This window comes from Cyclopterus lumpus, chromosome 15, assembly GCF_009769545.1.
Source record: "Cyclopterus lumpus isolate fCycLum1 chromosome 15, fCycLum1.pri, whole genome shotgun sequence".
Taxonomy (NCBI): Eukaryota; Metazoa; Chordata; class Actinopteri; order Perciformes; family Cyclopteridae; genus Cyclopterus; species Cyclopterus lumpus.
This window is the reverse complement of record NC_046980.1, coordinates 19,436,412-19,458,894: the sequence shown is the minus strand read 5'-3', so window position 1 is coordinate 19,458,894 and position 22,483 is coordinate 19,436,412. Positions and strand designations below refer to the sequence as shown.

At 42.9% G+C, this 22,483-nt stretch overlaps 1 protein-coding gene across 1 annotated transcript in view; it reads right to left on the bottom strand.

The window, feature by feature from the left end:
• The window catches only part of LOC117744205 (kinase non-catalytic C-lobe domain-containing protein 1), a 33,236-nt gene extending 15,268 nt beyond the window's left edge, over positions 1-17,968 (bottom strand). The window contains 14 exon segments of the mRNA XM_034552372.1: positions 393-594; positions 871-955; positions 1,068-1,145; positions 2,535-2,693; positions 2,799-2,860; positions 3,043-3,114; positions 3,259-3,373; positions 3,839-4,456; positions 4,590-4,729; positions 4,831-4,948; positions 6,645-6,791; positions 8,052-8,110; positions 10,177-10,375; positions 17,864-17,968. Of these exon segments, the coding sequence (XP_034408263.1) occupies positions 393-594; positions 871-955; positions 1,068-1,145; positions 2,535-2,693; positions 2,799-2,860; positions 3,043-3,114; positions 3,259-3,373; positions 3,839-4,456; positions 4,590-4,729; positions 4,831-4,948; positions 6,645-6,791; positions 8,052-8,110; positions 10,177-10,375; positions 17,864-17,968 (2,159 nt within the window).
• Positions 17,969-22,483: the final 4,515 nt, after the last annotated feature.

Sequence of the window (22,483 nt, the reverse complement as noted above, 5' to 3'; positions counted from 1 at the left end):
TCTTGCTGAGGTTTCTGAGGAGACTGATGCCACTCTCAGATGTTAGCCAAATAGCTGAGCTTAGCATGAACACTTGTGGTTCATCTATCTAATGTATACATAGAGCAAATGTTTTCATTGTCGAGAGGTGGATTTTTAAATATTTCTTTTTACAACCTTTGTAGAGTGCCAGGCTACCCGTTTCCAGTCTTTGTGCTAAGCTAAGCTAACAGTCTTATCATTGAATTAACTCTCAACAAGAAAGCAAAAGCCAAAGCATGTGGCCAAAATGTAAAAAGAATAATTCAAATATTATGAAATTGCTTTTACCTCAAAAATTGCTTTTAAAAAAACTGATGCATCACTATTATTAAAAATAAATAAACAATCGAGATAATAGATGAACATCCTACCCTTCAATGGCAGCTCCATGGTGCTGGCTCTCATCCCCGTCCACTGAGTCCTCCTCCTCATTTGTCAGGATGATGGGGGTGAAGTGTGTGGCAGTGGAAGTGAAGGCCTCTGGGGGTTGGAGGTCTTTGCTGACTGCATAGCTGTGGGGAACAGGGCCAGGCACAGGAGCCAGTCGGCTCTCAGAGGCCATGGGCACAAAGCCTACACACAGTTACAACAACGCCAGAGACAATATCACGGATATTGTCTCATGCAGTGAGAATTACACAGGAAGTGGCAAATATTAGTAAAGAGCTGCTGCTTTTTGGCAAGATTCCAGTTGAACCCCGTGCTCACTTATTTCCTGCATCTCTGATCATCTCCGGTGATCACCAAATTGATTTAAAGGGTTCTTCCTAATATTTGGCAACATACTGCACATTTCAAGGTAAACTGCATTGCATGAGGGTCATTCATACCAATGTAAAGATGTATTACCGCGGTTTCGTGCAGACTCTTCGGATGAGCTTTGTTGAGTGTCAGCTGCACTCAAATCATCTGCGTCTATGGATTTGGAGGCTGGCTGAAAGAAAATGCACTTGGTTGGTTACAGTAAAAAAGAGATCCTGCCATTGATTTGAAATTTTAAAAAAAAGTTGTAAATTCAACGTGGGGAAAACAAAGGGACCATTTACCGGGTGAACTCGGCTGATGAGGTCTTTCCACACGGCCTCAGCGTTTGTCCCTCGACGTGATAAGTAGTCACAACAGTTCTGCAGACACACACACACACACGTCAGAATCAATTTGTGCCCTTATTGGCAATAAAACATCCAGCGTTTGAAAGATCAACAGCTACTTGACTGACAGCATATAAATATGTTCAATATTCTTTTGAAGGAGCCCTTTGTTGACAAAATGGCACAGCACTTACATACAAATTAGATTATCTATATTTAAATCACAAGTGAGTTTCTTTCAAACAGGACACGTCTATTTTGATATGCAGAAATCCAATCAGGCCATATTTACAGAGAACTTTTCATTTAATGAAATGCAGTTCAAAGTGCTTCACACAGCTTCTCACTGCGAGACAGAAAAGACAGAAGGGCAAAATAAAACCAAGTACCGTTTATTAAAGAAATGTGCTTTTCTTTTGTACCCAATCCCAGGAAATTATGAATAAACATGATTTTCTCTGCATGTTCTTCGTCTTCAGTTAGTCAGCGTGCTGACATTTATGAATGAAGTTCTGTCATGGGCATCAACTAGTAATAGTCAATCTGACCAGAAGTTAACCAGGAGACTCAGATATTTTACTGAAGTAAGCATAGCAATATTGCAGTGTAAAATGCTCGGTTGCAAGTAAAAGTCCTGTATTTGAAATATTACTCAAATAAAAGTATGAGCATGAGCATATACTTGAAGTATCAAAAGTAAACGTAGGGCCGCTCATTATAGAAAATGGCTGACAATATTATTGAATTATAATTAGAAGCCTTAATGTGTTCATCACTTTAATGTTGCAGCTGATGAAAAAAAGGTGGAGCTCATTTTGATGACTTTATATATATACTGCTGGGTAGTTTAATCTATAATAATACTACATAATTCATTAGTTGAGTACATTCTTCTATTATCAGTCTGAATCCGCTAAGCAACGGATGGAATAAGAAAAAAATAAATAGTAGTAGAGTAAGAATTACAATATTTCCCTCTGAGATGTGATGGAGTAGAAGCAAAAAGTACCATAGAATGGAAATACTCTGAGTACAAGTTGACTACTGCTATGCCTTAAACGCCTATTTAAGTACTTGAGTAAATGTACTTAGTTAGTCACCACATAAATACATTCAATAACTGCTCCAGTCAAAACATGTGATAGCAGTACTCAATATCATACATTTACATTTTTCAATGATTAGAAAATGTTTTGTATAAATAAGGGGCCAGAATGCATAAAACAAACATCACAATAGAAATCACAAAACCAAAGCGATTCTTTAAGTAAAACTGTGATTTTTTTTCTGTAATTCTATCGCCATTTAAAAAATTGTCAGATGAATTGTGCCTAAAAAAAGATGCCGACGGGCCACATATGAAGGATCTTGTCTGCCAGTAATGCTTCTATTTATATGTTTATGTGAAAACAAAAGCAATACTCTTTTCGCCGTGGCGATGGTCGGTCTCTCGATGGGCGTCCTCTTTGCCATCTCCAGCAGCAGTGTCTTCAGTCTGCGAGGCATCGCCAGTTTTTGATGAGGTGATAAACTGAACTTGGCGGTCGCCCAGAGAACAGCAGCGACCCCATAGACACAAACCTGAGCAGAGACAGAGACGAATAGAGGATGGAGGAAACCTAAAAGGCAGAGCACATTACTGATGACAGTTAATTTTTTTTTAAAGATGAATTGAGGCACACAAACCTTCTCAGTGACAATTCCATGTTCTTGATATTCTGGAGCGAGATAAAATGCATCTCGGGATCCTGCAGAGGACACAGAAAGTCAACAAAAGCCTGCGGGTGCCGGCGCCTTGTAAACTTGTGTAAAGAGTGCATTTTGTGTCAACATCTATTTTGTATATGTCAGAAACTAAATAGGAAAAAAAAGAAGCGAAAGATGGAAGAGTCCAAGGCTGCTCAGCCCACGGCGGATAGAGGGAACCTACCGATGTTTTTAGGCTTCAGGAAAAGAACTTCTCCCTTGCAGCCAATGTGCAGCGTGTCCGGGCACAGGTAGGCTAATGACGAAGAGAGGAATCAGCTGCACGGTACGATTGCGGGGCGACAAAATCAAGTCAAGCCACGCCACATATCATTTGCAGCATTTTTTAAATTCTCCTTCGGCCAGCCCATGGTTTGATGACAGAAGGGCTTCAAATCACCTGGAAAGTCAATGTAGGTCTGCAGTGAGGACAGACAGGTGTAGCACAGAGCCCAGAGCTCATTGACCGTCAGCCTCCGTCCACACCGAGTCAGTAGCTCTCTCAGAGAGACCCACTGGATAGAACACAAAGAACACATGGGAGTTGAAAAGAGGAATATGTGACACTTAGGAGCTTCAGCCCCAAGTAGGCCGAACTAACTCAAACTGAAGTAATCCTCCCTGACTCCTTCAAATCTATATGAGGGTTCAACCCTTCATCCCCTTTTAAAGATTGATACAGGCCCGTTACTGTGGTCTACCTACACGATTACTCATATATGAGACTTATATATCCACACACACATACATACATACATACATACATATATATATATATATATATATATATTCATGACATTGGAAATAGGGATACAAAAAGAAGTAGAAATAGTTGCCAAAACATTATCTTAAACAGTTGCTAACTTCCAGATTCAGAGCATATCACCAACAGTGCCAAACCCTGGCAACAGTGCTGACTGAGCTAACAGGGTTTCCAGAACAGCAGGGGACACGGCCGCGAGAAACAACCGCTGTCTAACCTCATCCTGAGACTCTTTGTTGAGGCACAGCATGCTTTTAGTCATGTAGTTATTGGGAACATAGAGGCTGCGGTTCAATGTGGAGCTCTGGTCCTCAGACGAGTCCTGTTCCATTTCCAGCAGGGGGGTGCAGGAAGATGGCGAATCCAGGGTGCAGTCCCGAGATTCACACCCATGGCCCCCTTGGATCCTTGTTTCCCCGCCGCGCCACGTCTCCGCCACTTCCTGGTTTCCCCGAGACATTCGGTTGCCCCAATCCTCAGCGCTGCCGCGTAAGTACGACTCACAGGAGCGGCCCTGGTCGAGTCTTTGAAGCCTGTCGCTCCATGCGGACGCGCCGCTCGAGCGCTCGTCCGCTCCTATCTCCGTGAGGTCGGACACGGGCACGCTGATGTCTCCGTGGGTCGGCGGGAACGGACAAGGGGGGTTGTTGGAGTCTGGGACGGAGCAGGAGCGGTTCAGGGCCCCCCTCACCCTGCTCGGCCTCTGCTGGGCTCTCATTCTCACTGGGGAGCTGTTGTGGGACCTGCAGTCCAACTCGTCGGCCAGGATCACGCTGTCTGCTTCCCCACCGTCTGCATCCTCCGTCCAGAGAGAGGAATCCCAGCCGCCGAACACCTGCAGATTGAGTTGGGATAAGATTGTCGTCTATTGCTGTCGTCTATTGCTGTTTTACATTATCAAGTTTTGAATTCAGTATCGATCCGCAGACAATTTGTGAACACGTTTAAAGCCACAGGACGTAACGTACCTGCTGCCGGGACAGACCGTTTGCTTTAACAGAAATGCCAGCGCACAGGTCCTTGGTATTATCATCCGAGCTCGGCCTTCTGAGCAGACATCTGGGTTTGGGATGCTGCCATCTTGCCTCCCAGGAGCCTTCCTGTCCGTCTGTGGGATGATACAAAAAGGGGGCAATTAGCACCGCGGGGGAAGCTCAGCGGAGACCCAAATGGCGACGCCTACGTTGAGATGATTTTTTTTAAAAGGACCTTGAAAGGTTGACACTGATTCGAGGGAGAGCACCCGTCGCCCAACAGAAGACAGCTTCCGGCCCACAGCTGCAGGGGAGGTATGAGACAGCCGTGCTTCAGCCAGACATAGGATGTCCTGTGGGAGGATCACACGTGCCGGGTTGTCTTAAAAGAAGGATTATGTTAACTCTCAACAAGAAAGCAAAAGCCAAAGCATGTGAGGCACAGAGGCAAATCTGTCTTGCTTTAAGAACATAATTGTATCGTATTATGGATTTCCACTCGATGATTCACCTATTTATCGCCATTATGAGTTATTATTTTGCATTTGTTACAGGATAATATTTCTGTTTATGCATGCAGTTTTCTTTCTTTCTTTATTCTGCATATTGCATGAAGAACAAACTCAGAATGAAACCCCTCAAACCCGTGCGAGGTGTCTTCAGATGAATATACCGCACACCCAGGCGTGTATTTCATCACACGAAATGCCCGACGAAGGTCACCTGCTCGACAACGCAGCTATTCTACAAATCCATCTGGCGTGTAAACAGTGAGCGAGCGTTGTCACGCATTCTCCCACACGGCCATCTGTGCAGACGTTTCATTCATTACCGCTCTGTGTAAAGAAGTGAAGATGAGTGCGCTCTCTGAAACGCACTTCCAAAATGCACCGCTCTGCTGAGGTAAATTATTGTGACACATTGTGAGCAATTTCCTCTTCAAGTCACGTAACAATCCGGTGATCTTTTCTTTCGCATTTTGCGAGAGACACTTTGAGCTGCATTTTGACACTTGATCGCTCAAGAGCACTCACTCACTTTCATGCAGCGCAAATGAGTTCATCGAATACAGCAGTAATGTGTGATTCTAGTATATTCTGTGGTCTTGTTTGTGTAAGGCCATCACCATCCATATCTTTGGGTCATGAATGGGACTCCAAAGGTAAATTAATTCATTATCTCTGGCAGACGTAAGCATGTTCATGCATTCAATTGGTGTCCGTCTGTCCACGGCTAATCCCCCATACTACTGGACCAATCTGCCTGGCTCATTTTTAACTGTATGCTCAAGGACCTCTCGTGGTTGCGGTGATTTACACTTTTTTTAAAACATCTTTTTTTGACTATTTTATACTGTCATTGACTTCTCTCTTTTTGAACCAGCAACAAGTGCATCAGTTGCAAAAGGCCTTTGTCGTGGCTCCAAAAACGATCAATGAATTAAATTTGGGTTCATTCTGGACCGGAAGATATGCAAATTAACTCCATACTAGATATGTTATGCTATCCATTAAACTCAGGCACAATACAAGATGAATAAATCCCTGTTTGTTGTTATCTTGGCCATCATCTTGAAATCTAAGGGAGCTAGGAGGGACAATTGAGTGATTTTCAACTGCTTTGTTTGGGAGGGGAGAGGGAGACACCTAGTGGAGATCTGCTGGAGTGCACTTATCTCGTTTCTCTGTTTTATGCCTATGTTAGTTAGGGTTTTATGCATTTTAGATTTACTTTGTGGCTGAGTGAACAGAAACTGCAATAATAACGTGTGCATACTTATCACATTATTATTTAGTTCATTTATTATGTCTTACTTTCTAATTTTACTTTAAAACAAGGTATTTTTTATCACTTAATGATGACAATAGTCTAATTTAAAACCTAACCATACATTTGCAATTATTTTATTTTGGACGCTTGACTTCCCTTTTTATCTAGATACCGTGACAACGCAGCTGCTCGAGTGAGATCCTCCAATTATTCCACACTTATCACACCTTTCCTTGACTCGCTCTGGCAGTTAAGTGCGGTCGGCGGGGTTGCCGTTACCTGCAGCAGAGGCCTGTCCTCGGGCTTCTCCTCCTGCATCTGCTCCAGCAGCCTCTGGATTTCTACCCCCAGCTGTGCCTCCAGCTCTGGCTCGATGACAAAGTTCAGTGCGGCAGAGAGCGTAGAGCCCAGAGAGTAAACATGGCCCTGTAGCCGGGTGTGAAAGGAAGAGAAAAGGCCATCATCATCATCATCATCATCATCATCATCATCATCATCATCATAAGGAATTAGCTGCAGCTGAGATCAGAAAGAAAACAAGTGAAGACTGTGTTTCGACAGAATGCCGAATTAGAATGCACAGTTTATTTTTGAAACGTGGTTACATAAGTCCACTGTGAATGTGTTCGTGTTAAGGCGAGAACAGAGACACCGCCAACGGAAGCTGCGCGCTCCGCGGCGGTAGCCAACAGCTTTAGGAGGCAGCAAGGAGGATTATTATTTAGAGACCTTTCGTCCAGCAGACACAGATGTGGAGCAAAGTGTCTAAAGATGAAGGTAAACGTTACAGAGGTCCACTCTGTATATACATTGTGTAATTGAACATTTATTAGTCATCGATGAAGAACGCAAACTTATAAGACTAGAATTATCGCCTCCCAGCTGCATGCCACCACCTTTACATCCGTGTGTCTGCCCAAAATGCTATCCCTTTATCATTTTATCCTCTCAGACATTTGTGTGAAATTGTTATAATTAGCAAATTAATTCTTGAGACATGGCCAAAAAAAAGGTTTTGGATGTGGATGCTTGTGCCACATTTCAAGGTATTCCCTCCGAGGTTATCCCGGAGATATCGCGAGAATAGAACGGACGGACAACCTGAAAACGTGATGTCACTGACGTGGAGACATTAAAAAAGGACCAAGTGAGATAACTGCAGCAGCAGAGACGATCTATACACACATTGCACGGCACAGACACACTCACAAAAGTTACAACCAGATCTTCCTCGTCTCTCATGGGATACAAACGAGGGCCCACGAGAGGATAATTCTATTTTATTTTAACTGACTGTCTTTGTTATTGTATTCTGGTCTGAAGACTCATCCGTTCAGACTGCTTCTTGGGCCATAAAATAGATAAATAATAAAAAATATATAAAAAATGTCTTAAAATGTCATTTGCTGAGGTTGAAAAGTTACATTTTCTTGTAATTAAAATTCACCCAGGAAAAAAACCTTTACAAAGACAAAAAGTGAGAGAGAGCGAGAGTAATAATTAAACCTGATCCAAAATCAGAAACACTCCGTAACAAGCACAACCCATGCATGTTCGAGCGCCGCCGCCTGCTCCACATTACCAGCTGGAGTGTTTGAGGGGGAGGAGAGAGCGACCATCGCCGCTGTGACTGCGTGCAACTGGGGCCCGGGTTTAAATTTATAAAGTCCAGGTGGCATCTCTCACCTCGAACGTGCTGCCCGTGTTGTCGAACTCAGGGGGCACGAAGGAGCCTTCGGGATCATCTGCAAAGGAAACAAAACACGTCAATTAACTGCGCCATTAAACACGCCGGAAAAGCGACAGAGAATAAACGGCGTGTTAGCCGAGAGAGAGAGAGAGAGAGAGAGAGAGAGAGAGAGAGAGAGAGAGAGAGAGAGGAGGAGGGGAGTAAAGTGGGTCATGACAGATCTGTTTGTCTGCTGGAGTTATGATGTCCCATTGTTGTTAGGCCAATCTCCTCTCCTTCATAGCCATTTTTTCTTCTCTTCCCTCTCCTACACTTTCTGTTTTTATATCCTCACCTCTTTTCTTCCTTTCCTCCCTCTACTCTCCTCTTTTCCTGACTTGCTTGTTATTATTATTTCCTCTCTCCTTCCCTTTCTCTTGTTGCTCTCTCACCTTCTTTTTTCTTTCCTTTACTATTACATTACTATTTTTCCTTTACTTTTTTCTCCCCTCATCTTTAACTTCCTCTCCTCCTTTGCCTTTTCATTTTGTCTCCTCTTTTTTCTCTTTCCTTTACTCTCCTATCCCTCCCATTTCCTTTCCTGCCTACTCTGTCATTCCTCTTCTCTTTCCTTTCCTTTCCTCTTCTAACCTCTTTCCTTTCCTCCACACCATTGCTTTTTTCCTTTTCTATTCCTTCCCCCTCCTTATCCATTACCTCTCCTCTCTGCCCATGCTCTTTCCCTCTCCTCTCCTCTCCTCTCCTCAACAGTTCAAACAAACCAGAAGGAGAAAAGTAGGAAAGGAGGAGAATACTTAAACACATTGCAGTGAGGAAGAAGGACTGTGACACGGCGAAATGGGCAGTGAATAAGCAAAGAAGAAGAAGGAAAAAAGGGCAGCCGTTATCTGTGACTCAGCTGCCTCCGGGGTGATGTTGATGCATGTTTGCCGACAGCGTTCTAGCACAACAGGTAGCAGGAGCTGAGCAATAGTAGTGATTCAACATACTTCCCCTAATGGGCTGATCCCATTTCCCACAAAGCATAGGGACCGTTTTATCAACCAAAAAAAAGAAAGTGGAGCGGCTTGGGATACAAAACCTTCGCCATTTCCCCCCGCGGGGCACCATTGTGTGAAAAACATTTTGTGAGTCTGGCTGGGTGCGTTGGTGACACCCCCCCTCGCCACCCCACCTCGCCACCACGATTGCAGTTAGCCAAAATGAACTCCGTTGATGAGTCGTTGGGGCAACGACCCTATTCTCAACGAGATTCATCACCACAATCCCTCAAGGTCACTCCATTGTGCTCGTGCTGTGACTGTGCTTGTAAATGTCATGTCCGACGCACAAAGAGCTCAATTAAACGGAATTAATGGTGAAAACTGTGCGGGCACGCGAGGCCGGAGAACATAGCGTTTTGATTCAAGATTACAGAGATGCGGCTCCCCTTGATGACGGCAGGACTACAAATGAAGCTGCAAAGGATTTTAGCCGACAGTGTGTGTGTGTGTGTATGTGTGTGTGTGTGTGTGTGTATGCGTGCAGGTTGACTGCTGATAGGCTAACCAAGCTGTTACCACAACAACGATCCCCCTGGCAACTCTGACTCTGTTGATTTGATGGATGTTTATCTATTATTTGGACGTCCGCCATTGGGGCATGGAATAAGGTGTTGGTGATGAGGCAGAGAGCGAATGAGAGGGGAAAACATGGAGAAAAGGAAGCAGGAAAAGAAACGAGAGGACAGGAGAGGAGAGGAGGTGAGGGATGATAAATAATTGGATGTCGCACGGGGCCTCACAGCACTGTGAAGGAGAAGGATGTCAGATCAGAGCGGACTTCTGCAAAAGCCCCAGAGATCCGGTGAGACACTGATGTAATTTCAAGGAATTTGCTACTTGAAAGTGATACAGATCAGGGCATCAGATCAATGGAAAAAGAGGCCTCCTCTCTGGGCTAAACAGAGTTTACGCTGTTTACTGGCGTTATGGGCCAACTTCGCATGAAAACTCTGCAATGCAGTTCTGATCTTTTTTTAATGTTCATGCATGAGGAGATATTGGCTCCAAAGGAAACATGAATAATGAAAAAAAAAAATCAAGGGGTTTTCATTATTGCACAAACACACGTTAGACTCACCACTGAGCTGCTCCATGAAGCACACATTCCCATGGGCATTGAAGGCCAGAGTGTCCGGCGTGATGCACAGGGTGTGGAAGAGGTGGGAGGGGCGGATGCTCTGCAGCGCCACGACGCACTCTGCACACACTGCCCACACCTCCTCCTCAGACAGACAGGTGTCCCGCAGGGACAGGATGTCTGTCAGAGACACGTTCTCCTGGGAACAAAATAATCACAGACACACACGCACACACACACACACACACACACACACACACACACATACACACACACACAGACACACACACACATATCCAGGTAAGCTCACACAAATACATGGACTGTGTTTAAGAAGTGAACGTAGCCCGTTGGTTTGTGGACGGCGGTGTGTCGTTTTGTCCGTCATCATCTTGGTTGTTTGCAACCGTTGAAAAGAAGTAACCATATTTGGACTGCAGAGGCATGACACCCTGGCGGAGACCTGTCCATCACCTTGTAGCCTCGCCCTAAAGCATACCCTGCTTTATGGCCTATTTGAATGTAAATGGACCATAATTTACTAAATGAATATCATGCTGTATTGAAGACGACTTGAAGCTAGAGATTTACATCATAAACTCATGTTTACAATGTTTGCTATACAATCAGACTTCCAATTGCTGTTGTCTTAACAGCAACAATAGAGGACAGGAGGCAGACGGCAACACCTAGCTAGGGTTTTACAGAGCTATAAACACTAGAATCAAGTCTGGCAAGCAGCTTAATATTGTATTACTTTAGAGGGCTTTTAATGTGGCGAGGACTCTCTGCGGAGCACTTCATACATTTTAATGCGCAGCAATAGAGACCAGAAGGCAGGCGGTTCTCGTTTCCCTCCACTCCATCAGCGTCAAAAACGCACCACCAAACAAGCGTTCACAAAACCGTGCCTGCTTTCTGCTGCGCTCCAGTCAGCCAACTCACGTTCAACGGATAAATGTAAACACAACAAGCACAAAGTTCAAGTTTGCCGTTAAGGCTCATGACCTCATCGGGCCATTGGAGACAGATAACATAGTTCCACCCACAGTCCGGAGAAACTAGATCCTACATGTGGATGCTGGGGCTGAGATGGGGACGACAGTTATCACGCAATGTTATCAATGTTATCAAGCGGCGGCGGCGGCGTGCCGGCTTATATGGAGAGCCGTCTTGCGAAGATACTAATAGGGAGATAAGGAAGCTAAATGGGAATGTCTGTACTGGGCTAATCCTGTGAATTAATAAGGTGCCCTCTGGAGTCTCTTATAAACAATAAAACGTTGTGTTTACATTCAATAATTACTCACCACAAAAGCATTGTGTGTGTCCCTGAGGTCTGACAACTGTGCTCAATGCATTTCCTCCATCATGAACCATTTGCAAACCTAATTTATTTATTTTTGTTGTATTTTAAAATCCAGCATTGTTTACGTCACAAACTGTACATGACAGTGGACTGCCGTTTTGAGGCCCTCACGTTCAGCATATCTATTATTGTTTGTATTATATTTTCATTCTATGTCTATGTTTATTGTTATGCACCTTTCACCGAGTCAAATTCCTTGTATGTTCAACACACCTGGCAATAAACATTGTAACAAAATAAAAAATAAACACGAGGAGTGTGGAACTGTACGTACAACCTGAACACTGAATAAGAGTTATACGTTTTATAGGTGAATAAAATGTTACAACTTAACTTCTATGTACTGAAAACCAAGGGTAAAAGTTGTAATTTTCAAAAACAGACAACTCGCGGACCAGAACAGCGACCTGTCAATCACAAGGCTGCCCCGCCCTAAAGCATACCCTGTTTTATGGTCTATTTGACTCTCAATGAACCATCATTAACTAAACGAACATCATGCTACAATGTTTACTGAGTTTATAAACAAAGTAGGGTCATTTTAAATATCAAGACATTCCTCATATCATTAATGCAAAGATCCTGTAAATACAGCCAACCAATGGGCAGTGTTGCTCAATGACAGGAAGCTCTCTGGTTTGGAGAGTGGGCTTTGGTTGAATGCAGGTAAACAGTCCATGTGGAGAGCAAGAGAGGTGGAGCGCATTGCCGAAACGCAACCTCGGGAACCATTGGCTGTCATCAAAGTGTATTTATCTGCATTCATATGCAGACACATGTTTATAGAGATTGGCCAAAATGCCATCTGAACGTAAATCACCTCGCAAGGTAGCAATGGAAGAGCTAACAATTACCAGAACACACAAGAGGTCGTTCTGGTCCCCAGAAGCTAAAACGCTGTTAGATCAATAGCTGGTGTTTTGAGATTGCATGCCGGTAGTATGAGATCAATCAAGTTTTAAATCTTAGCAGATTGATTTTCATAAGGGGCTAGGAAGGCATAGAAACAAACTTAAAATGTCTTAATAACTACTGGCTACTCTAAAAAGATGAAGCTGAAACCTTATTTCATTTTCAAAACAACACTTGTCGACTAACATGTCATATAATAAAGCCCACAGCAAAGGATCACTGGTGGACATCATAGTTTGGTGGAAATGATCTCGCCACTGGAAGACAACAGTTTGGAGCACTGACAGCAACGTGTTTTTTATGAGTCATCTTCAGTTTGAGACACTATGAATACCCCCGTCACCCGAAGGGTGTACCAAAGATACCCACCCCCCAGTAACAGCCTGCTCACCCTGCTACCGTCTGGCAAGCGATATGGCTTCTGTCCTCAGGCTGGATGAGCCTTACAAAGCCGCAACTGTCAAACACCATGATCATAACCATGAACTTATTTTTATCTCTCGATGGGAACGTTTTTACTCCCAACTGTGACTGCGGGAGAAGCGTTGATCCGTTTTGCTCTTTGACCTCTTTGGCCTCTTTAGTGGGTACCGGAGAGTTGCAGCAGACTGTGACATATCGAGGTGTTCTAGTCGAGGTAAAGCACGAGTACAGGGCGGAAAGGTTGCACTAGAAACAGCAGCAGCCCCATAAATAGACATATTCCCTTGAGAACAGTGCAGAGGAAAGCTAGAAGTCTCCCCCCCCCCCCCCCCGAACCCCAAGTTAAATAAGCTGTCCTATATAAGTTTGCGCCTGAGCTCCGGCGGTTCTGAAGAGCCCGGTGGAGTTAGTTGATTTGAGGTTTGACTAAAGTTACATACAAAAGTGCATTAACTCCAGCACAGTTTTGAGGTACATAGAATATGTTCATGCGTCAACTCAATACATCGGCTCTTTTGTAGCTTTCAACACTTTAAAACAAGCTGTTCATAGCTAAAATGGTGACTTGCAGGATAGTTTTCGCCAAGAAGCAAAGATTCAGGTCAAACCCAAAAGAATGAACGCACTTGTACGTAGCAGAACTTAGTTTCCTCTTCTTTTCTACCCCAATAATCATCTCAGGGGGCCCTCGATTAATCCAGAGACCCTTCGGAGGGGCCCGACCCCTAGAGGGAACAACAAACCTAAACCACTCTATACAGTACAGTTACTAAAGTACTTTTACTGAACACATGTTTGCTTAGCGAAGCCACGGACCAAAGTCATATGCATCCCGGGGGCCAGAGCGGGCGACATTGAATCTGCGGGCGGTCGGAGGTCACTAAAATTAATGTGGAATCGGTGTGTGCTTATGCCAAGACAATATCGGACACTGTAGTTTTCTCTCCCCAATCTGATCAATGATGACATGTATAGCCGCATGTCGTCATTCAAACGCTGGTTGTCCAGGTGGTGCCCAGCAAATAATGTGGGCTACATAGATAACTGGCAGACTTTCTGGGGAAAGCCTGATCTGATGAGTCGAGACGGCATTCATCCCACTTGGGATGGAGCGTGTCTCATTTCTGCAAACATGGCCAAGTTGATTAACGGACTTAATCCATTACATTACATGTCATTTAGCTGACGCTTTTATCCAAAGCGACTTACAATCATGTTACATTCATACACTGTAGAACAGCTACAGGGAACAATTCAAGGTTAAGTGTCTTGCTCAAGGACACATCGACTAGGGCGGGGATTGAACCACCAACCCCCTGATTGAAAGACGGACCTGCTAACCACTGAACCACTGACCCACAGTCGCACCGTTAAGACTACAACTAATCCATGACCCAGAGTTCAGATCAGGAAGCAGAAGCAGAGTTGTAGTCTTCCACCCTTCTCTGCACTTCCATCCAAGCAGTTACCCACCCTTAACCTTAACTTTATAGAGACTGTGTCTCTCCCACGGCCACTTAAATTAATTAAATCAAAAGTAACCAGAAGAGGAGTCATACAAAATAACCTCATACAATTTAACATCACTACTGCAACAGTGCAACAAAACAGGATAATTAAATGTGGACTCCTAAATATTAGATCTCTGTCACCTAAAGCTGTATTAGTAAATTATTTAATATCAGACAATCACATTGATTTATTGTGTCCTACTGAAACCTAGCTGAGCCATGAAGAATATGTCAGCCTAAATGAATCAACTCCTCCAAGTCATATTAATACTCACATTCCTTGAGGCACCGGCCGAGGAGGTGGAGTAGCAGCCACCTTTGATTCAAGCCTATTAATGAATCCTAAACCTAAACTAAACTACAACTCATTTGAAAGCCTTGTTCTTAGTCTTTCTTATCCAACCTGGAAAACATTACAGCCAATTCTATTTGTTATACTGTACCGGCCACCAGGTCCATATTCAGAATTTAAATCTGAATTTTCAGAGTTTCTATCAAGTTTAGTCTTTAAAACTGATAAGGTTATTATTGTAGGAGATTTTAATATTCATGTGGGTGTTGATAATGATTGCATTAGTGCTGCATTTATCTCATTGTTGGAGTCGATTGGCTTCTGTCAGAGAGTACAGAAACCCACTCACTGCTTTGGCCACACCCTCGACCTTGTTCTTGCATATGGCATTGACATTGAGCATTTGGAGGTATTTCCACAGAACCCTCTTCTGTCAGACCATTACCTCATAACTTTTGAGTTTATACTCCCGGAGTATACACCGTTAGTCAAAAGTTTCTACACCAGATGTCTAACTAATAGAGACAAATAAGAACAACCCCAGGGTTCTCTTTAGCACTGTAGCCAGGGTCAAAGCTCTGTGGAGCTGTGTATTCCTATAGACCTCAGTAGTAATGACTTCATGAACTTCTTCAATGAAAAGATTTTAACTATTAGAGGCAAGATTGATGATCTCTTGCCCTCAACCACTGCCGATCTGTCATCAAGAGGAGTAGCCTTGGAGACGGCCGTATGCCCTGGTGTATATTTGGATAGCTTTTCTCCCATTAACCTAGACCAATTATCCTCAACGGTTTCTACTTCTAAACCGTCTACCTGTCTCTTGGACCCCATCCCAACGAGGCTGCTTAAAGACGTGTTGCCTTTAATTGGCACCTCTCTGCTGGATATTGTTAATGTGTCTTTGCTAACAGGGCATGTACCACATTCCTTCAAAGTAGCTGTAATTAAACCTCTCCTGAAAAAGCCCACTCTTAATCCAGAGGTGTTGGCTAACTACAGACCGATCTCTAACCTTCCCTTCCTCTCTAAGATCCTTGAGAAAGTAGTCGCAAATCAGTTGTGCGACTTTCTACATCAGAATAGTTTATTTGAGGAGTTTCAGTCAGGATTTAGAAAACACCACAGCACAGAGACAGCACTGGTGAAAATTACAAATGACCTCCTAATTGCATCAGATAAAGGACTCATCTCCGTACTGGTATTATTAGACCTTAGTGCTGCGTTCGACACCATTGACCATGACATCCTATTCCAGAGACTGGATCAGTCGATTGGCATTTCAGGTACCGCGCTAAGTTGGTTTAAATCCTATTTATCAAATCGATCTCAATTTGTATTTGTAAACGATGAAGCCTCAATGACCACCAACGTTAATCACGGAGTTCCACAAGGTTCTGTGCTTGGACCAATTTTTTTATTTACCATATATATGCTTCCTTTGGGCAACATTATCAGGAAACACTCCATAAACTTTCATTGGTATGCAGATGATACTCAATTATATCTATCGATCAAACCAGAGGAGACCAACCAGATGCTAAAATTCAAGAATGTCTTAAAGACATAAAAACATGGATGACCTGCAACTTCCTGATGTTAAACTCAGACAAAACTGAAGTTATTTTATTGGGCCCTGAACACCTCAGAGGTCAATTATCTGGTGATGTGGTTTCTGTAGATGGCATGCATGTTTTCAACTACGTAACATTTCAAAAATCAGGCACATCTTGTCCCAAAAAGATGCAGAAAAGCTGGTTCACGCGTTTGTTACTTCCAGACTAGATTACTGCAACTCCTTATTATCAGGCTGCTCTAATAAATCTCTTAAGTCCCTCCAGTTAATCCAGAATACTGCAGCTCGTGTACTCACAAAAACTAAGAAAAGAGATCACATTACTCCTGTATTAGCTGCTCTGCACTGGCTCCCTGTATAATCAAGAATCACATTTAAAATTCTTCTCCTCACCTACAAAGCCTTGATTGGCACCATCATATCTTAATGAGCTTGTAGTACCACATTGCCCCACTAGAGAGCTGCGCTCACTAAATGCGGGGCTACTTGTGGTTCCCAGAGTCCTACAGAGTAGGATGGGAGCAAGAGCCTTCAGTTATCAAGCTCCTCTTTTATTGAACCAGTTTCCACTTTCAGTCCGGGAGGCAGACACAGTCACCTCATTCAAGAATAGATTTAAGGCTTTCCTCTTTAATAGTGCTTATGGTTAGGGCTGAATCAGGTTTGCCCTGGTCGAGCCCCTTGATATGCTGCTATAGGCTTATAGGCTGCTGGGGGATGTTTTAGGATACACTGAGCACCTATCTCCTCTTCTCTCTCTCCTTATGGATGAATTGACATCACTCCATTGCACCTTATCTCTGCTCTGTTTTTCCTGATTCGATGTGAGGTCCTGGGACAGGGATGTCGTATGTGTCCAGATTGTAAAGACCTCTGAGGCAAATTTGTAAATTGTGATATTCGGCTATACAAAATAAACTGAATTGAATTGAATTGTCGGAGCGGTCCTTCTGTGTGGAGTTTGCATGTTCTCCCCGTGACAGCGTTGGTTCTCTCCGGGCTCTCCGGCTTCCTCCCACAGTCCAAAGACATGCTGCAGGTTAATTGATCTCTAAATTGCCCATAGGTGTGAATGTGAGAGTGAATGGTTGTATGTCCCTACATGTGCCCTCGATGGACTGGCGGCCTGTCCAGGGTGTCCCCTGCCTTCGCCCTATGTCAGCTGGGATAGGCTCCAGCGACCCCGCGACCCTAATGAGGATAAGCGGTATTGAAAATGGATGGATGGATGGATGGAATTGAATTGAATTATCCTTACTTTCAAAAGCAGGACGTTTTCTTCTATTGTATTGGTGCTTTTGCTTCATGAACACTTCTTCAGTCACATAGGGAGAAGTTAGTTCCATAAGTTAAAGTGACACATAAAACTATGAAGAGTGGATCATCAGTGTCATTTGGTGCAGACAATGGGGCGTGCAACTTCTATGTTATCACATGAGTTAGCACGAGCTGAGTATGCTAATCAAAACATCGAATAATATAAAGCCTGCGACTGGTCATGTGGGCCATTTATTAAAATCACGTAATCTAACCAAACAAGAAATCCCCCAAAAAATGTGTTCAAACGTCCATGTAAATAAAAACAACAACAACAACAACCTCACCTCATCCTCCATCAGCGGGGAAAGATGCTCCCGGTCGTAACACCCGTCTCTTTCCTCAGCTTTCCCCAAGTATGTGACCGCCGCATCGCTCCCCGAAGTCCCCATTGGAGCAACTTTGGTCCCCCTCAAGGAGCGAACACGACACGGAGAGCACGCCGCAGCTCACCGGAGCTCTCCGTGAACCGGGCTCGACTTACTGCTCGTCAGTCAGTCGACGGTCACTGCGGGACACTCGGGTCCAGAAGAAGAAATGGCAATGCGCTTGAGTCTATAGAGGAGGAGGAGAGGAGGCGGAGGTTTGTGCTGGCCGGCGTTTGAGGCTGTCATGATGGAAACAGTAACGGGCGACACACAGCAGGGGATCACGAGCTGCAGTTCCGTGGCTGCCTCCCTCCCCTCCCGGTGGAGGAGCCCGGTGCGGGCGGAGCGGACGGTGTCGCTGCCCGCACGAGGCACAGTTGGCTCCACGCCTCCGCAGTCCTGAGAGGCTCATGTTCAACATTCTCTTCCTTATCATCTCGATACTTCTCTGTGTTATTACATTAATACACGTATGCTGCTGTCATTGTCATTAGGCGGGGGTCTGTCTGTGATATGCTGGGAAGGTGTTATGCTTTATTACTCCCTGATTTATTTGACTTGTTTTTGTCACTTTTTACTTCTTCAGTCACATATGTGTATATATATATATATACACACATATATATATATATATATATATATATATATATATATATATATATATATATATATATATATATATATATATATATATATATATATATATACATACATACATATATACATACATATATATATATATACACATATATATATATATATATATATATATATATATATACATACATACACATATATATATATATACATACATATATACATACATATATATACATACATATATATATATGATGATCAGGGAGTAGTGCACATGGAAGAAGTTTGCATTTCTCCAAGAAATGTCCTTATGTTTAGGCAAAACACACAATATTACTTAAATAGGATTAGGAAATTATAATTATTTGGGTTTATATAAACCATTTCTGACAGAAAGCCCTGAAGGCAAACATCTTCCATGTCTGCGGGAGTCGCCGGCAGCCATCTTAATCAAGTTTGACTGACATGCACAGATGGAAGCTTTGGCTGTTCGTGGCTGAGTTAAGGATGTCAATCCACACAATAAATAAAGAGAGGGAGGGGACCAAAAACCAAATTGTGTTTGTGGCAGAAATCCTCACACGGCAGACTTATACCAATGCCCTAAATTCTCATGCATGACGACCTACGTTGGAGCTAGTCCATCGCTGGAGACCATAGTAACTCTGACAATACACATGGTCGCATCCTGCAGAGCTAGTTAATTTTACTGGTGCGGGGAAAGCGTGTCAAGGCTCTGGAGGAATGCCAGCTCTTTGACCATGCAACCCTTCCTTTTGTTTTTATATCTCTACACTCTTGCACATGCTTGTTCTGGATCAATGCTATTTGTACACACTTTGATCCACCTTAATTGCCCGCTCGTTTTTGAATATCATCTTTGCCAGTGATGATGGAAAGCCTGTCTGGATTCCAGCTGAGCCCAGGGTGACAGGGAATGAGATTGCTATTATACCGGCGGTACCCTGTGGCTGCCGAGCAGTGATAGAGAGGCCTCTCCAGCCAGGCTGTGGGGAACAACTATTAGATTTGTTGAAGGCTCAGCGGTCTGTCATGTTGAGATAATAGACGAAAATACTTTTACTTCAGCAGCCAGGCAATTAATGGGATCAAGCATTCTGGCATGTCACCTCAATTACTTATTACTCGAGAACAAGGACGTCTATGTGATCCTTGTTGGCATTGTGCAGTAGCCAACTGAGAGATGCATTCAGAAAGTACTTAATCTTCAAAAGGATTAACTCCTAATGTGGAAATATTGCACAGCTCCTCGATGCTGGGAACAGCTGAATCATTAATGTGAGGAAGCACTTGGCGCGGACAAGCTTGACATTGGAATCCGAAGATATCTGAATATATAATGACAGCTCAGTTTTGTCTGTTGTCATATATTTTACACAAAAACATTTTTCTGTATTTGTAATTTGAACTCTTTCATTCTAATTCAGTGAGGAAACACTGAATGTAAAAATGGTCGATTTGCTTTTTGGGTTCAAAATCAATGATGGGGCGTTACAACAGGTCTGTTTCAACAGGTTTAAGTTTGCAACGTTGAAGGTCCTTTGAGATTGTTGCCAGTCTCCTTTTATATCATTCATTGCTTTCTCTTTCTTTTTTCAATTTGCCAGGCAATCACTAACTCACCTGTGGCCTCCAACCAAATTGCAGTTGAACCTCAGATTTTTCACGCCAGTTCCAGTGACCTGATCCCCACACCCACCCGTGCACGTGCTTCTCATTCCACACCTACTTTGGAGACAGGAAGTGTATACCATTTCAAAACATCGGCGGAGCCTGTAATGTGTTAGCTTTGTTGTAGAGCATTTTTGCTTTAGTAACGAGTATAACGAGAAAGTTCTCAAAGGGTGGAAGGGAAGTGTTGGTGGATGGATCTAACAAACACAGGATGTTTACCCCGGAAACCACTACCTGTGTCCTATGTGAAACTAAAATAAACTCAATATGAGCCTTTATATGACATTGTTACAGTTGTTACATAATGTTACTTAAGAAAGTCCACCGAGGGGGATTTTTCAATATTTATGCCAGTTACATTGTTACGGTTGTTACTGTTGTTGCTACATTATTTGAAAACAAAGCATGGCGTTCTAACCATAACCAATTAGCTTTGTTGCCTAAACCAAACCAATAATTGCACAAACCACGTGGCATTGTGTGTTCCTGAGAGAGTGATACAAGTCTATCATGAAAGGTATTTATGAAACCTATTTTTGCTTCAGAAACGTCGACATCCAAAGTATCCCGGGGTTTTCAGAAATGTACATTGCCAACATTTTTTTCTGCCGACTGGGTTGCACTTCCACCTACACATTTTCAGATGGTCTACTGAAGCATCCAAACCATTGCGCTCCAGCCTTTCTGACTGCTCGTTCCTTTTAACACATCACATCAAACAAGAAGACTTTTTTAAAACTCAATCTGCTGTCTGTGACTCATGCTTTTGGGTTCAAACCTTGTTTGAAAGTCACAACAGAAGTGTAAGGTAAGTATGTGAAAATATGATGCGATAGTGATGGATCATAGCTTTTTGTTCATCTACAGTTCATCTCTGACTCAAGGAATAATCTAGATGCATGGTATGAAATGCTACAAATTCTACCTCACTTTACAAAAAATGTAGGATATCATATTTCTACACATTTTTTGTAACCTTTTTATATATATATATATAAAAAAAAGCTTATTATTGTGACTCAAATCAATGCAAAATAAGTCTTACTTGTAAAAAGACCAAATTCAATTACATGTTTAGTTCAAATGAATTGATTCAATCAGAGTTGGTGATGTAAAGAGACATAATGCAGCAACAACCTGATGTAGGTAGTAAACAGTGGCCTTGTTATAATGCTGGACTAATGCAACGGCAAAGTATTTCATCAATATGAAATACTTCCTAAGTCACTGTGTACTACACAGAGATCCAATTTCAGCTTCATAAACTGTTTCAAAGGTGGAGTAAGTGCTGCTAGCTGGAGCTAATTATGAATCTGTCTGCACATCCAACATTTTGGCCAGATCATAAAATACTTGGAAAAGAGCCAGCTCACATTCTGTCTGATGTTTATAGATGATTTGTATTCGACACAGAGTCTTAATTATCCATAAAGGGCACAACCCTTTGAAAGAATAACTGCTCTGTAAAAGTATTATGGGACCAGATCATTTAACTGTTTTTCTTAAAAAGGAGCTGTATTTAACATTCTGAATGTTAATACAGATGCAAAAACAATGTTCTCTATGTAAAAATGCAGTGGGGTAATATCTATACCGAGCAGAGAATGGAGGAGTCATTTTCCCTGTGTTTGTTGTTCTTTTGCACTTTCTCCATAGTTTGCATTGTTTGCGCTGTTGGAACTGGTAGCACTGTTAGACCATCAGCGCTGTTAGCCACTTTAGCTATCAGCCGCCGGCTCGTCAAAATGCTCCCCAACTCTGATCTTGCACCTTTACTATATTTTGTACGTTTGGAATAGCAACTTCATATATATAAAAAAATGTAATACATAAAATACATATATATGACAATGCATATCTAGATTAAACAACAACATACATATTGTATAAAGTATACCCTGTTTGCTAGACTAATACAAGTGCTATTCCTCCTTTAAATATTTCTATAAAACCAAATGTAGAATAACCTAATGACAGACACGAAAACACACAGAAATGGAAAAAGATGCCAGCGACCCATATTTGGGATCCTGTGTGTATCCCGGGCTGGCTGACCTACGCAGCCTGGAAGTATTGTTATGGAGCAGAACCATGACGAAACTGGAAGGTCAAGCGTGTGGGCAATTGTAAAACCCAGTGGGAATGGTGAATACTGGCAGATGGGCCCCAGAAAAATAAACGCGAGGTGTCACAAATTCCCAGAGTCGACTGTTCCGGTATGACGCTTTAAAAGTGAAGCTCGGGTTG